We start from the raw sequence: 17346 nt of genomic DNA, 5'->3' as shown, positions 1-17346 counted from the left end.
GAGACAAGTTTTGGTTTTGGTTTTGTTTGGGGGGCGGGAGGCGGTCAGACTGATAACCTATCACTTAAGTCAGACTGTACATGTGTACGTAGATGCTCTAGCAGAAGAATCTTTCCATGACAGTATCGACCTACCTTAGCCTAAAGTTATAGTTGTTACTTAGTGTGGTACAAGTATTAAGCGACTAATGTTTAAAATAACAACATGAGCCAAGTTGATGACACAGAAATGAGGCACCATCATATCTAAGTTGATGCAAAACACAATGAAGCTGCTAGATCCTTTTTGTTACAGTTGCAGGATTCCATACAACCACCTGCTTTTATAGAAGTGCTACGTTAGCCTAAAGGTCCACACACCTGGGGTTTCATCAGAAACAAACATCAAGTGGCCGCTGAAGACTGGGAGGGGTCGGTCTCTGAGACATCACGGCAGGATGGAATTCTTCCACAATTACAGGATTAAATGTTGGCATAAAACCTTGATTTATGCCACATTGCTTTTAATCCCCCCCCCCACACACACACACACACAAATTTTATCTAATAATTCAACACGTCATGTTATGTGAATATTCTAAGTGTAGAACACATTTTATCAGGACCGCCTTCTGCGGAGTCAAAACCGTAATGGAAAGGAGGCATCAGGAAGGGTGAGAGAAGGGGAGAAGAGAAGAATGCTATAGGAAACAAAGTCAATTAAGAGCAGAATTTCTAAGATTAAAACATTCCCAGGGCGCCTGGGTGGCTCAGTGGGTTCAGCGTCCGACTTCGGCTCAGGTCATGATCTTGCCGGTCTGTGGGTTCGAGCCCTGCGTTGGGCTCTGTGCTGACAGCTCGGAGCCTGGAGCTGCTTCGGATTCTGTGTCTCCCTCTCACTCTCTGGCCCTCCCCCGCTCACACTCTCTCTTTCTCAAAAATAAACACTTAAAAAAAAATGTGTCTTAAGTTCCCTTCAAATGGATTGGCTAGGCCAAGAAAGAAAATTCTCCAAACTCCTTTTACAACAAGTATTTCAGGACTGTCAATTAACGTTTGACTTTATTATAGTTTTTTTTGAATAAAACAAAATATTGAGTTTTAATATCAGAAAGTTTTTACTTATCTTTATTCTTCAAACTTCGTATCAAGTTACAAATGAATAGTCTGTACCATGAAGCTACGTTGCTTATGATGTACACTTCCCCGGGCGGAAAACAGCAATAACCAAGAATACACAGAAAATGAACTCGCAGTGAAGAACCAACTGTTAAGTATAGAGAAAGGACACATTACATTTCAGTGTGGCCCAATACGTATACTGTTAAAAGCGAATCCCCTTTAAAACATCACCGATGTACCTAATACTCTTACAAAAGAAAGAACTCACACACAGAGATTTTATTTTGTCGTTTTAAAGTTGTATCCCAGGGAGTAACTGCTTAAAAACTGTAAAATGTTGTGATTTTACCAGCAAAAAGTTATTCCAGGATAATCTTTTTTTTAAACATGGCTGAAAAAATTGCAAGCTTTAGAGAACACCATGGATATCAGATCCATTATTTAAAAACAAGCAGTACTCATAAAGTAGAGGCCACTTTCAGTTTTGTTCTGTTGTCGGTAAAAACCTGTTTAATTGCAGCTGAAAAATCCCAGCAGGAGAGGTTGCGGAAGCCGGGCGAGAGGAGGAGTGGAGTTAGCCACAAATCTGCCCTCTAGAAACCCCTCCACTTACTGTAACAGGAAAGGCTGAAGAATTCTGTTGTAACTTCCTTCCAGAAAACAAGTTCTTCGGAATCATTCTTTTAGGGTCTATGGTCTATTTTCAGATGTATTGGATTTAGCAACTTATTCTGAAATTCTTCAAAGTTTTTCTCCCCAGGCATCTTTTGGCTAAGCCGGTATTTTCTATAACAAAATCTTCGTTGTTGGGTTTTTGTTTTGGTTTTTACACCAACTGGTTCTTTTTGAAAGGGTGATATTAAAATATATCATTTTAAAAATATATCACAGAGTCATTTGTTTGAAAGTGGATTCTCCTCACTTAATTTCACATTCTGCTGTGGCATGACACCCGGCATCTGGGATTTTAGGATTCAAAGGAATCATCAAAAATGGAAGAAAAATGGAAGTAGATGCAGATTAAACCAGCCTTCATCGATAGTTCCGAAAAGAAACAACTTTTATTCTGAATCAGGGGTAAGCTGCACATTCACCTGAAGCTGTTTCAAGTCACAATTATATTGTTCTCTCTCCTTTGAAGCACTGACCCTTTTTTTCTAAGTACAACTTCAAGTCATTTGAAAGCAAATAATAATACTAAAGATCAAGCATCAGAAACAAATTCTCCACCCACCCTGACTTTCATTTTTAGATTCCCAACATCCTGATATGTTCCATTTCATTTCTTTCATGGTTTAACTTCTTGGCAATTTTCCCAAACTTTATGAAAATTTAAACTATGACAAGGAGAAATGCACTCCAAACAGAATACAAATAGACACAAATACAAGAAAAAAGTTCAAAACACAACACCGTATTGCAGTATCCCCAAACATGACGTGTATGTGACATGACCAAAAGCTACATGGCCCTGGGTCTCAACACTCCCACTATGCTACACAGATCTACATTCAGAACTTTTTGTCCTTTTTTCTTTGTCTTTTGATGCCTAAAGTAACTGAGAAACAAGAAAATAACCAATATAACATTTAAAAAAAAAAATGGTACCTATGTTTTTTTTTTAAGTCTTGAACACCTCTTCCTTCGTTGGTGCAATATTACTCTTGATAAATGCTCAAATAACACTAGGCAAGCAACACACACGAAAAGACTTACTATGTTATCATACAAGCAGTGTTTTTGGAATCATAAATAACTCCTACAGTAACATAAAACACCTACAAATTAAATCTTAAGTCACCTCGGTATAAAGTGAATTAAATTCTCCTGTATCTTAGTCAGAATGCCAGTATCAGAAGCATTCTACATGTTCTCAGTTTCTGTTTCACAGAAAGGGTAAGGTGCTTTTTTAATAAGCTGCCAACAGACACACACACACACACACACACACACACACACACACACACAACCAGTGCAAACTATCAAGAGGAAAAACACCCTAATTTTGCAATGAGACAGGATTACACATCTCGACTCAAAGTCCAGAAGTGGACAGAATGATCTTCCAGGATTGATGTGCTGTAAATACAGACAACTCAGCGTACATATGGTCATGAAATAAAGAATAGGTTTCTATGCTTTGTGTTTTAAATTCCACCCCAATTTTTAGGATTGCTTCCAACTCTTAAAAAAAAAACAAAAACAAAAACCCCAGCTAAGATATCTTATTTTCGAAGCTACCTAGAAGACCCTGAACATTCTGAGCATCAGCCACTGGACACTAATTATCCACTGGTGCTACACCTGCCGTGTTTTCTTCTTTGCTACTGAACCTAACGCCCTAGTGCTATTTCGTTTCATGCAGCACCAACCAAACTGCATTGTTTCCCTAATAAAAAATAAATACATAAAGAAGACGCTGCCAGGCATATATTCACAAGGTCTCAATTTCTCAAAACATAAGCGTGGGTATATTTATTTCTCTCAAATGCATACAAGACAATAATTACACAGCAACAAATCTTTTGTTCAACAATGATTTGATTCATAAGCGTCTGAATTTACATAATTTCACATCCATACCCTTGCATTTTTAAATACTGTAAGTAAAAAAGCCCCCCAAATAACCAATTCTTATATTTCCTATTTATCCCTCTATACATCCAAACTTTAAAAAGTTACAAACTCAACATTATACAGAACATATAAATCATGTTTAAAAACTTGAGGTTTTAAAATCACCGTTCCCCAAAATGATTCGGAAAGTCCTCATGCTGACAAGTGCAGTCCTAGGTGGTAAGTTGGAAAGGGGCAAGAAAGAAGAGGCAGACACCAGTTTGCTGTCTTAATGTTTTACTAATCCTGTCAGTAAAAATGGCGACGTCATGAGAAGTAACAGTTTAGGCTTTAATACGAAGAATGGGGTTTGCCTCACAGCTGGAGACACGCACTTCAAGTATTTTCCTATTTGATCTGAGCTCCCTGTAGCAAACCGTGCTGAGAGAGAAGAACTACTTTCTTCCGTACATCCGCTCAATGTCCGCCTGGTAATGTGTTTTAAGCTCTTTGCGTTTCAGCTTGAAGGCGTCTGTCACCAGGCCAGTTTCGGGGGTCCACGGTTCAGGGCTCAAACGAATTTTTACTGGAATTTCAAATTTTTCTAGACTTGCTGAGATGGTGGAAAAGAAAAAAAATAAAACATAAATGCAAAGGCATGAAAAATGTGCAATTATGATTCTTAGCGAACAATGTAACTTCCCCAATCTTTGGTGAACACCCAACATCCCACGAACCTCGCTCGTGATAATCCATGCCTCAAAAAAGGCTAGTAGAAGTACAAATAAACAAATAAACAAAAAATAGATACGTATGAGAACTGTAATAGCAAAAAGCCACTTAAAAAATCTACCTGACCGCCAACAGAATGAGTTGGATTAAGTTAAGATACAGGCACATAGGGGGGCGCCTGGGTGGCTCAGTCAGTTGGGCGTCCGACTTCAGCTCAGGTCACGATCTCACAGTCCGTGAGTTCGAGCCCCGCGTCGGGCTCTGGGCTGATGGCTCGGAGCCCGGAGCCTGTTTCCGATTCGGTGTCTCCCTCTCTCTGCCCCTCCCCCGTTCATGCTCTGTCTCTCTCTGTCTCAAAAATAAAATAAACGTTTAAAAAAAAAAAAAAAAAAAAAAAAAGATACAGGCACATAGGGCGCCCGGGTGGCTCAGTCAGTTAACCGTCGGATTTCAGCTCAGGTCAGGATCTCACAACTCACAATCATGAGATCGAGCCCCACGTCAAAAACAAAAACAAAAACTGGAATATAATAGGCATAAAATGGAATATAATTCAGTCATTAAAAATGAGTTAGATCTATATGGCATGGGTGTGTAAAGATATGTGCAATATATCGTTAGGCTAAAAAGAGGTAGTTTTTTTTAATACTAGACAAATGTTACACAGGTAGATATTCAGGACGAGAAGGATACACACCAAACCATAAAACGGACACCTCTGGGGCCTAAGAGGGAGGATTAAGGAAAAGCAAATGTCACACACCTATTTGTTTCGAGTTTACTGTAAAGAGCATAATCACTTTAATAAAGTTTAAAGAGGACCCTGTCATTGAAGCTTGTCAGCATATTCAGCAGAAGCTATGAGGACACAATGTTTGCTCACTATCGCTATCGTGTTCCTAACACACTGTTGGATACCCAGGAGGTTCTCAATAGCAGAGGGCTGGAGAGGGAGAGAGGGATGGGAAAGGAAAGGGAGGGATGGGGACAGGGAGGGAAAACAGGGAGATGTTGTTTTGAAGGAATATGTTTCTTTAATAAGAAGGGTTTATTTTTCAGCATTCGTTCAACAAATAAATATTCATTGAAAAAATACCACGCAAAGTGCTTTACTAAGCACTCTTTAAAAAATACAAAAAACGGGGCGCGTGGGTGGCTCAGTCAGTTAAGCATCCGACTTCTGTTCAGTTCATGATCTTGCAGTTTGTGGGTCGCGCTCTGTGCTGACAGCTCAGGTCATGATCTCACAGTTCATGGGTTGGAGCCCCGCGTAGGGTTCTGTGTCTCCCCCTCTCTCTGCCCCTGCCCTGCTCATGCTCTGTCTCTGTCTCTCAATAATAAAGAAACGTTGAAAAAAAAAATTTTTTTTTTAATACAAAGACAGTTTCTGTTCTCAAGTGGTATTACAATCTAACAAGGATAAAGAGGTAAACAGGTAAATACACGCTTACTCGCTCACTAAATTGAAGACGGGTAAGTGCCTTGGGAGCAAAAGAGGTATTCGTTTTAACTTGTAAACATAAACACTGACATACCAAGGTTTTCTTCTTGGAAGATTACAACTATTTCAGGAGTGGTACAATAGGAAAAATAGGTAGGATTCAGTAGGCAGAGAAGGAAAGATTAGGACCTGAGGTCCCCCGGTAGGGAAGAAAACACATCTTCTGGAACAATGCTGGGAGTGTCCGACCACAGCAAACCCCCTCAGGCGTTAAGGTTCCGCTTAAGAATGTAACAGACCCCACCGGCTCCCCCTCAGGTTCCCCTCAGGAATCTGACTCAAGACCTGACTAAAAAGTAAGTAGCAGACTTACTTTTAGGTGTCACCCGTAGGGAAAAGGTGTGCCCACAGACCACCCCTCACACAGTGGAATCGGGCCAATCAGAACTGGACAACGCAGCACCTTGACTTATCCAGCCAGCAAGGGTAGGACCTGAGAGGCGGGCGGTGACCAGAACCTTATAAAAAACAAGGGCCCTCGCCTATAGTCGCGGCCATTCACTTTCCAATGCCCTCTCTGTAAAGACTGCTTTCCTACCATTCTTCCTTTCGGATCTAATCCCCAGTCAACTTCCTCCTGCTGCTCATTCAGTGCCCACTTCTTCATTCTTCAAAGCAGCGGGACAACGAACCTCGGGCATTGAGGTAAAAGTCCTGCAACAGTGGGGCACTTGGGTGGCTCAGTCAGTTAAGTGTCCGACTCTTAATTTCAGCTTAGGTCATGATCTCGCAGTTTGAGTTCAAGCCCCACATCAGGCTCTGCGCTAACAGGGCAGAACCTGCCTGGGGTTCTCCCTCCCTCTCTCTCTGTCCCTCCTCTGTTTGCTCGCTCTCTCTCTCTCTCTCTCTCTGTCAAAATAAATAAATAAACTTAAAAAAAAAAAAAAAAACTTTAAAGTAAAAAAAAAAACAAAAAAAAAAAAAAACAACAACTATTTCAAGAGTGCTTTGCTAGAGGGAAAACCACTGTTAGCAAAAGCAGCCAGGCCCGGACCTCAGGACTCAAGGGGCAGAGGAGTCTGGCACTCCGTAGATGTGGGAGAGACTAAAAAGCACACACTGGAGACCACATTTAAGGTTTTCAATCTCGAACTGCTCGGTACTGGACTCTGTGCCTTGACTCAAGATTATGTCATGTGTAGTGATAGCCTCCACTCAGAAAAATAAATGCAGCTACAGCTACGTGACCCGTCAGAGGAAGGAGCGCTGTAATGGGAATAGTCCTTTTTTATTTTGTGTCTGTACGTATGTTAAAGCAACTATTTATATTTTCTTCCTTCTTATTCTGTCATAACAGACATTAAAAAACTTTATATCACTGTATTTAAGTTACAGGAGGGGCCCCTGGGTGACTCAGTCGGTTGAGCATCCCACTTCGGCTCAAGTCACAATCTTGTGGTTTGTGGGTCCAGACCCCGTGTCAGGCTCTGTGCTGACAGCTCGGAGCCTGGAGCCTGCTTCGGATTCTGTCTCCCTCTCTCTCTGCCCCTCCCCCACTCGTGCTCTGTCTCTCTCTCAAAAATAAGTAAAAACAGTAAAAAAAATTTAAGTGACAGGATATCACAGAAGACAAGAAGAGTAAAAATCACTCACACGGTGTGTACCCTCTTCTGCGGAAAAGGCTGATGTGTTTTCAGTTGTGTGCAGGGCGGACGTAGCACATCAGGGGGGAGTCTTTGTTACTGTCCTTGCTTAGAAATCAACTAAGCTCTAAGGAGATGTACACGGGGGCCAGGCTGACAAGTCGCGGACTGGGAAGGTCCATTTTATCTATCGACCGGGCTACATCCGAGTTCCCAGTTATTTAGTTGAACGCTAGTCCACGGGTTGAAGATATTTTGTACATATGATTAAGTCCATAATCAGTTTGCTTTATGGGAGGAAAACTGTCTCAGATAAACAGTGGGTCCAATTCGGTCCACTGAAAGGCCGTAGGAGCAGAGCTGAGGCAGTCTGCCCTATGGATTCCCAGCTTTGCCTAGTCGGCCCCCAAAGATCCCGGAAACCAAGTCTCCACAGTAAGTCTCCGTCTCTATAACCTACTAATTCAGAGGACAGAGCATTTTACTTAAGAATGAGGTTGGATCCCTTCTTCACATCACATAAAAATGAACTCTGATGGATCCAGTAAGAGCTGAAAGTAAGAGCTGAAACTAAAGTTCTTAGAATGAAACACAGGACTGTCATTTGAATCAGGCAGTGGTTTCTCAGATGTGGCACCAGAAGCACAAGCAACAGAAGGGGGGAAAATGTATCTTCCAACATTAAAGCTCTTATACTTCAAAGGATACCATGAAAGAAAGTAAAAACACAGGGACGGACGCCTGCGTAGCTCAGTCCCTTAAGCGTCCTACTCTTGATTTCGGCTCAGGTCATGATCTCACAATTTGTGGGTTGAAGCCCCATGTCAGGCTGTGTGCGGACAGCTCAGAGCCTGGAGCCTGCTCTGGAGTCTCTGTCTCCCTCTCTCTGCCCCTCCTCCACTTGTTTTCTCTGTCTCTGTCTCTGTCTCTCTCTCTCTCAAAATAAATGAACATTAAAAAAAGTAAAAATACAGCCCACAGAATGGGAAAAAATATTTACAAATTTCTTATCCGATTACAGCCTTGTGCCTGGAATATATAAAGAACTTGTACAACTCAATAATAAAAAGGCAATCCTATTTAAAAAATGGGCAAAGTCCAGCTTCGGCTCAGGTCATGATCTCGCAGTTTGTGAGTTCAAGCCCCGCGTCGGGCTCTGTGCTGACAGCATGGAGCCTGGAGCCTGCTTTGGATTCTGTGTCTCCTCCTCTCTCTCTGCCCCTCCCCCACTCATGCTCTGTCTCTCTCTCTCTCAAGAATAAATAAACTTAAAAAAAAATTTTTTTTTAATGGGCAAAGGATCTGAATAGATATTTCTCTAGAAGATATACAATGGCTACTAAATATAAGAAAAGATGCTCAACATCATTAGCCACCAGGAAAATATAAATCAAAACCACAAGACCCCATACTTCATACCCAGTAGGATGGCTAGAAGCCAAAGGATGAACAGTAACTAACAAGTGTTGCAAGGCTGTGGGGAAACTGGAAGCCAACACTGATGGGAATGGTGAGAGGATGTCACCGTTTTAGAAAACAGTTTGGGAAATACTTGGAAAAAAGTATTCCGGTAAACAGTCTGGTACTTCCTCAAAAGGTTCAACGTAAAGTTAACACAGGCCTAGCAACTCCACCCTGATGTATCTTCCCAGAAGGGAGCATGGCCACACAAAACCTGCACCTGAATGTTCAGAGCAGCATTATTCATTACCAACCCAAAGCAGAACCACCCAAATGTCCCAGTCTCGTTGCGGCCCCCCAACACACACACACACACACACACACACACACACACACACACACACGGGGTACAGGACCTATCCGTATCAGCAGCTCCCAGTACACTAACAGTGTAGAAAACGCAAGAAGAGAGCCTTGGACAGTTCAGGGTGGGCCAGGGTGGCCAGGAAACAGCTGAGGTAAGAGCAAGGGCCAACCCAGAAGACAGAAGCTGCAGAGGCCAGAACATTCCGACTCATGCACATGAGCCACGGGAGCAGGTGACGCGAGCCCTGTGGACGCACTGGGATGCAGGCCTGACCAGCATGTGCCTCCATCCAACCAACGGCAGGGAAACACCAGGAATCGGCGTCACCGGGCCTGTGATACAAGAGCCTACGTAATAAATTCAAGCGCTCTCTCCTCTCAGGCCTTAGGGTCCGGCTGCCACTCACTCACCTGAAACAGCAGCTTCGGAAAGCACTTTGAGCACCTCGTTCTCCATTTCACAGCTGTTGCACAGTTCCTCCCACGTCCCCTGAAGTCCCTTCTTCCGGGCGAGTTCCGTTAGTTCCTTTTGATTTGGCACGACAAATCCAATGACGTAGGAATGGTAACTGCGATACACGAAGGACAACGTGGCTGAGGCACCGTGCTTACCAACGACACAGACGCGGCTGCAATCAGCCCGGGACTACTCGAAAGGACACACACGAGGCGTGTTTGGTACCAGCCCACTCATTTCAAGCGACGGCCACCGCGACTGCCCGATTCGCCATGGGCTCCAGGCTCTGACAGAGCTCACTGCTAAGCACACCTTAATCTGATACTTGATGACAAAGTTCAAACATGTGTAACTGTTACCAATAGCTCCGTGGATACATCTCTTAAAAGAAAATTACAAGTATTAGAAAAATCTGCTTTTAAAAAAGTTTGTCATTCACATCAACTGGCTAAACAAAAATAAAAGCTAATGTAAATTTGAAGTTAGATCTAAAGATGGGGCGTCTGGGTGGCTCAGCGGGTTCACCGTCTGACTTCGGCTCAGGTCATGACCTTGCAGTTCGTGAGTTCAAGCCCCGCATCCGGCTCTGTGCTGCCGGCTCGGAGCCTGGAGCCTGTTTCAGATTCTGTGTCTCCCTCTCCCCTCTCTCTCTGCCCCTCCCCCACTTGTGCTCGCTCTCAAAAATAAACATTAAAGAAAAAAAGTTGTGTCTAAAGAAATTTGGGAGCAAATCAAAGTAACGTGGTTGTATTCTTTTCTTTTGTTATCATGAGCATTTGGTGACAGAGCCTTAGGTGGCCTGCCCATGGCACTACGGAATGGCAAGCAGTGTGCCAGGGAGAGAAGGGCGGTCTGATTACTATCACACACGTAAAATCCAGAACTGTAGCATCGCTAAAGAAGTTACCTCATAGCTAATTAAAGGGCAGAATAATTTATAATTCAATGAAGTAAATCTTTAAAATCTCGAAAGTTTCTAAGTTGGTTCTTCTGGCAGCAGATTTTACTTTTTCATAATCACCACTTTATCAACTGCTGTGGTGTGGTTCCCTGGCTGCCCGCAAAGTAGCTGATCGCGAACAGCGGAGAATAAATTCCCCCCAGAACACCGCAGTGCCAGTCTGAGATTCCGGCACATTTCCCAAGAATACACTTCTGGGATTTTTAACTTTAAGCTCTCCTTCCCAGCTGCCTCTATTATCATCACGGACTAGAGATGCTATGTGTTCAGCCACAGCTTAACGTAGCTTAAGGCAGAAGCCCTCGGCCCGGCCCGGGTCCCAAGCAGGCCCAGGTTTAGAGCAGGATGATGAGTGCTGAGCGGAGTGTGGCTTGGTGACTCTGTTTCTCCAACTTCCTTCTTCACCCCCCTTTGCTCTGACTGGTTCTGGGAAGCTTCCGTGTGCCGGGGACAGGTAGCTGGGGGTACCAAGGTGGCAGGAAGGAGGCCGTGATTTTCGTCACCTCCCTACCAGCCAGGACACCGCAGTGAGGTACGGAGCAGGAAACAGGGACACAGAGAAAGACGAGGAGGAGACGCACCACAAGGGAGGAATCAGTTAGTGTCTACACTGCGCTGAGAAGAGGCCTTTCCCAGAGACAACAGATAAGAAGGGAGAGTTCCTAGTATAATCTGGCAAAGAAGATTCATCGAGGAGGGAAATGCCAAAGGCACACAAACGTTCTGAGCAAAAGTAGGAGTTCTACTTTCTTACCTGTTTGCGTATGCACAAATGTTATCGATGAGTGAGAGATTCTTCAAAGCTGCCTCTACCTTCCCAAGAGAAACATATTCTCCTGCCTGCAGTTTCACAAGGTCCTTTTTACGATCTGGGGAGGGGAGCACATGAGAGATAGTCACAGTCAATACCTATGAATACTGGCCATTCCCGAAGTCATGTGCTATCAACTAAGGTCATTACAATAGTTACGCTAAAAGTAAAGGTACATAGTAAAATTAGACCCTAATGTTTGTAGTTTTAAATAAATTCTTCCAAAAAAGAAAATCAGCTTCTGACAAGGGACCCCGTCATCAGGGCCTCAGGTATGTTCTGCCGAACAGGCACGTGTCTGGGACCAGTTAACACCAGGAAGGTAAAGACTTCTCAGCGCCATCTGAAGGCTCACACACCGTCTGGAGAGCAGCGTGAGCAGGGACACATCACGTCAGGACAGTATGGCAGTGGTGAAGTGTCAAACCTCCCCAACCTGGCTTGGTCGGTTAAGCGTCCGACTTCGGCTCAGGTCATGATCTCACGGTCCGTGAGTTCGAGCCCCACGTCGGGCTCTGTGCTGACAGCTCAGAGCCTGGAGCCTGTTTCGGATTCTGTGTCTCCCTCTCTCTCTGCCCCTCCCCTGTTCATGCTCTGTCTCTCTCTGTCTCAAAAATAAATAAACGTTAAAAAAAAAAAATTAAAAAAAAAAACAAAAAACCTCCCCAACCTGCTGCTTTGGAAAGAATGCCTCCAAGTGAGGCCTGAGCGGAGTCCTGAGGGAAGACCGGACGGTCACCAAGGAGAAGAGCACTGGTAAAGAACACAGACGGGGCGGACACAGCCAGTGATGGAGGTGGAGGCGAACTGGGGCTCCGTTAACAGAGGTACACCGAACTGAGCCCCTAGCAGCAACGTGGCCCAGTGAGATCAGTGCTGAGGAATCACATGGTACGTGTGTGTGTGTGAGAGGGTGCGTTTCGGGAGGGATGTCAACGTCGACAGAGAGGAATTTCTTACAACGAGGTGACAGAAGGTGTAAGCCTGATCATGGGAAGAGGGCACAGAGAACGAAGACAACAGTCTTGAGGCATGTTTCACATGACACATCAGTAGGGTGTGGGTAAGATACGAGGAGTTGACTGAAGAGTCTCATCTCCTCCCGGGTTTCTAGGTAGCATGACTGGAAGAGAAATGCTATTAAGAAAAAAAGAATGTAAGAGGGAAGACGGGGAGCTATTTTTTGCCCCTGGGGGGGTCAATACTCGAACTGCCAGGCCTTCCTCACAGGCAAGGCCATGACACCATTCCAACAGGAGAGAGCCCTGTCCAATAACCTCTAAACAGCAAAGAATGCACAAAAAATAAATATTTCCTACTAAGAATTTGATTCTTTGAGGGTTATCTAATAATTCAAAATACCACTGCTATTGAACAGACTGAGACCTTCTAAAATGTCAAGCCTTAAAACTCCCACACAGTCCCTAGTATAAAATTTTATATTCCAGGGATGATACAACAGACTGTATCAACACTGCAGAAAGATACATTCTTATATTATTGAACAGCTTCTCTAAATATACAGTTATCTCTTTTGTAAAACTATTTCCAAAATGTCCACTATCAGGGGGGGAAAAAAAAAATGAGATAGCTCACCAATAATCTTTAAACAACCGTCAGGGTCAAACTCCCCAACATCTCCAGTACAGAGCCACCTCTGTCCATTTTCATCTTCAAAGAAATCAGCTTTTGTTTTTGCTTCATTTTTGTAGTATCCCATTGTCACATTTTGACCGCCAATAAGAATTTCACCCCTGGGGTGTGGCTTATCGGTATTAAAGTATCCACCTAGAAAACACAAATAATTTAGAGTTAATTCAACATTTTTATCCCTACGCCCATCATGTGAAAATTGGAAACTATGACTGTCTAAATAGGGAACATCTGATTTCAATCCAAAGAGTTTCCCAAAAGAAGTAAGGCAGACAGCATGAATGAGCAAAACCCATTAATATAGAACTAGGTACAAATTTTCAGTTGCTTAACCATAAGCACTTCTGCACTTAAAACCACTAGTCCAAGAAAAGAATTACACCGAAAAATCCAACACTTCCGGTATTAAATAATTACCTAGACTACACAGGTAAATCCTTTAAGGATTCTGTAGAGATTCTTACACATCTGATGAAAGTATTAAATCACATATTTAATAAAATACCTCTCTGTATAAAATCAAAATTACACTGTATTTAAAAGATTTATGCCTTACAGATAATTTCAGAATGATTCCAAGTTTAAATTTATTGAACATTTTCACTAATTCTGCTAAAAGATAATCAGACAATGGCATCAAACCCTCAGAATCTTTACTTTGAATAAAAGAAAAGTGCATCTAATCCAATCAGTGAAAATGTATGCACATTAACTGAAACAAATAATTTTTTTAAAAAGTGATTAGTATTGGGGTGCCTGGGTGGCTCAGTCAGTTAAGCATTCAACTTTGGCTCAGGTCATAATCTCACAGTTCGTGAGTTCAAGACCCACATAGGGCTCTGTGCTGACAGCCTGGAGCCTGCTTCGGATTCTGAGTCTCCCTGTCTCTCTGTCCCTCCACCGCTCATGCTCTGTCTCTCTCTCTCTCTCTCTCTCTCTCTCTCTCTGTCAAAAATAAACATTGAAAAAAAATTTTTTTAATAAAAAATAAAAAGTGATTAGTATTTAAATGGTATAAGCAACAGATTTTTATGAAATTACAGTAAAACTTTCCTTCTGATGACTCTAGATTGAAGTCCTCAGGGGAAAAGAAAGAAAAAAAATGTACAAATCTTCCATTTCATAGATTACACTTCATGGTTTTGCTTCCATATAATACACGTATGATCATTCCTAATTTATGGACATTATTCATTAAGCAGATTTCTCAAGTTTTTGCTATAATTCTTATTTGCATTTATGCAATAAGACAATAAGCAAAATGAAAACAATTCTATCTCTTCAGAATCATCCTTGAAACAAGAAAAAGAAACGCATTTGCATGGATCCTGATAGAGCAGTTCTATCACAAAAGACACGAGCACTCGTGGATAATTTTATATTCTAGAATAAGGACGAAAATGAAGCACAATTCCCATTTTAAAGTCGAAAATGACACCAGCGAACGCTCTGTGGGGACAACAGACTATTTACCTTCCTCCCAGTTCTTCAGTTTGATTTCACAGCAAACTAATGGTGCTCCCACTCGGCCAGTATTGTAGTCCCATACTAAAGACACAAATGAAAAAAAAAAAAAGTATTTGACTGGAGTGGTAAATAAACAGTTTCATTTTTCTGAATTACCAAAAGTGATGACTTATCCCAAAGCTTTCACATCCCCAGGGAATCTTTAAAAGCAGGAGTCACGAACTGGTAAACCACAAGCCGTGTGGCCTTGTTCTGTGTTTTGATTCTGAACTGGTTATGGACATTTGAAAATCCAGGACATTTTACACAGAAGTGTGGAATCTCCAGGAGAAACAGGGTCCACACGCCCAGCAGCAAGTGTGGCCCCTTGAGACGGCCACGCCTGATCCAGGCCCCCCAGACTCCTTCCTTACACCCATCGTGTATTCTCTTACCTCGGGGCTCACTCCGCTCCCCGCAGTGGCTGTCTGCTTCATGAGTCTAGAGCCCCGCTCTTATAAGGATGATGGCTCACGATGGTTTACACCTGTTCTGCTTTCTTATTAGACCTGATGGCTTTGTAGTACAAATAACCTCTCCTACCTTCTCCCTCCCACCCATCACTATTTCAGAGAGAGCCTCCCCGAATCAGCATACGCTATCATCTGTTTAAATTCATGCAGTGAGAGTTCAGAGACCAGGCTGGAGATCGAGGTTGGCTTGCAAGGATCTGGGAAAAGCACACACCATTACTGTGAATTGCTACTGTGTTATGTGCCCTTCTCAGGGGCAAATATCAGAAATAAAAGGCTTATCTTTAATACTTTACAGGTTGTTTTCTTTACACCATAAACTGTAACCGATTAATCACATTCAACGTGAATCTTAAAAACAGAAGACGTAAGGATCCTCAGGAGAAAGGAAGCATATATGCACGTATTTAAGGTTGCTTGTTTATTTCCTGCAAAATGAGACTTCGAAGTAGCTTCCAAAATACAGAAAATATCACTGAAAACAGGAAAATACAGAAGCAATGCAAGATAAACCTGCCATAAGAATGGACCACTGAAACAACTCAGCTAAGTAGGGGAAAATGATCAGTTAAAAGCTTGAGTATCTGTGAGTGCCTAGAAAATGCAAAGCAGCTTTTCCTAGTAGTGAGAAGCAAAGTAACTTTCCTCCATAAAGGGACAGACACATAATGCACTTTGGGATTCATCACCTACTTGGATAGTGGATCACCTCTTCAACCACGTCACCAGGACCCAGAAATTACCCTGGAATTTATATTCTCATACCCTGGAAATTATATTTTCTAGAACTGAATCTAGTTTCCCTCTCACACAGACCATGCCCATAAACCACTTCTGAGTTTAAGACTTAATATACACACCTAAACAACTCTACAAGACATGGTAATTTTTCTACACACAAAAAAACTTCTTACCTGATAGAAGAAAATAAATGTATATAATAAAGACAATGCTTGTTACTACAACTTCTTTTCCAGAATGCTAAGTAGCTTTTAGAGGACACATTGTAGTCTAACAGGAAAAATTCCTTCAACTACTGACTACTAGGTGTGCCTGATACAGTCTGGATACTGTATCAATAATCACCATCGTCCTGCACACGAATACCTTAACCGCTCTCATCTGATATACTGCCCGAAACAACCACCACCACACGGTGCCTGGAGCTGCACCCCAGCCTGTGCCGGCCACACCAGGTACTGATAACACCAACCTTCCGTAATCGTTCCTGCACCAGAAGATTCGGTGAGTCCGTACCCCTGCCCAACGGGACAGCAGAAACAGATGTTCATGAACCGCTGTGTGGTTGCAGAAAGCGGAGCGCCTCCACACAACAGAAGCCGAATGTTTCCACCTAGCAAGCCTCGAACTTTTCGAAAAATAAACCTTGCAACAAATAAAAATAAAAATAAATAAGCAGAGAATCACAGGATGTTAAAGCTGAGTGGGATTTTCCAAAGTAACCTCCTGACTCTGAGGGTCAGGCTCACCCAAGGCCACACCACCCATTCGGGAGATTCTCTGACCCACTACTTAAATCCTAACTCTTGTAAGTTCAACCACCAAGTAAAGAACATAATGACTTTTCTCTTAACTTTTCAAGTAACGTTTGAATTCAAAACTGCCAGGTTTAACTTTGTATAGTGACGGCAAACTAGTGACTTGCTTATGGCCAGAGCAATTAGTTTTATATTCTATAATATATATATCAATACTGAATAATCCTGTTGGATCTTAACACAACGCTTTTAATTTAGCATTAACATTTAGTTTATTTTTGAAAGACAGAGTGTGAGCAGGGGAGGGGCAGAAAGAGGGGGGATACAGAATCGGAAGCAGGCTCGCTCCAGGCTCTGAGCTGTCAGCACAGAGCCCGATATAGGCCTCGAACCCACGAACGGGGAGATCAAGACCTGAGCCAAAGTCAGATGCTTAACCAACGGAGCCACCCAGGTGCAGTCGGTTAAGCGCCCGACTTCGGCTCAGGTCTTGATCTCGCAGTTTGTGGGTTCGAGCCCCGCATCGGGCTCTGTGCTGACAGCTCAGAGCCTGGAGCCTGCTTCCGATTCTGTGTCCCCCTCTCTCTGCCCCTCCCCTGCCCATGCTCTCTCTCTCTCTCAAAAATAAACATTAAAAAAATTTTTTTAAAAAGCAAATTATTTTTTGCTTTTCATTAGAAATGTGTACATATTTGAATGACCTAACTCTTTTTAAAAATTTCACTGGATTCTGAAGTGTTTATTGTT

The 17346-nt window shown here is 42.7% G+C and overlaps 1 protein-coding gene across 1 annotated transcript; it reads right to left on the bottom strand.

Annotated features, from left to right (window-relative positions):
• Positions 1-1847: 1847 nt before the first annotated feature.
• Positions 1848-16768, bottom strand: LOC125917077 (fatty acid CoA ligase Acsl3). Its single transcript, XM_049623331.1, has 6 exons — positions 16314-16768; positions 14595-14669; positions 13065-13256; positions 11412-11526; positions 9651-9808; positions 1848-4269 (listed from the first exon to the last, which is right to left on the bottom strand). Exons 1-6 carry the CDS (start codon positions 16390-16392, stop codon positions 4112-4114), a joined length of 777 nt encoding a protein of 258 aa, XP_049479288.1. The 5' UTR covers positions 16393-16768; the 3' UTR covers positions 1848-4111.
• Positions 16769-17346: the final 578 nt, after the last annotated feature.

This window comes from Panthera uncia, unplaced genomic scaffold (assembly GCF_023721935.1).
Source record: "Panthera uncia isolate 11264 unplaced genomic scaffold, Puncia_PCG_1.0 HiC_scaffold_1457, whole genome shotgun sequence".
In the NCBI taxonomy this organism is placed as follows: domain Eukaryota; kingdom Metazoa; phylum Chordata; class Mammalia; order Carnivora; family Felidae; genus Panthera; species Panthera uncia.
The sequence above is the reverse complement of the archived record's forward strand: the minus strand, read 5'-3'. Positions and strand labels throughout refer to the sequence as shown.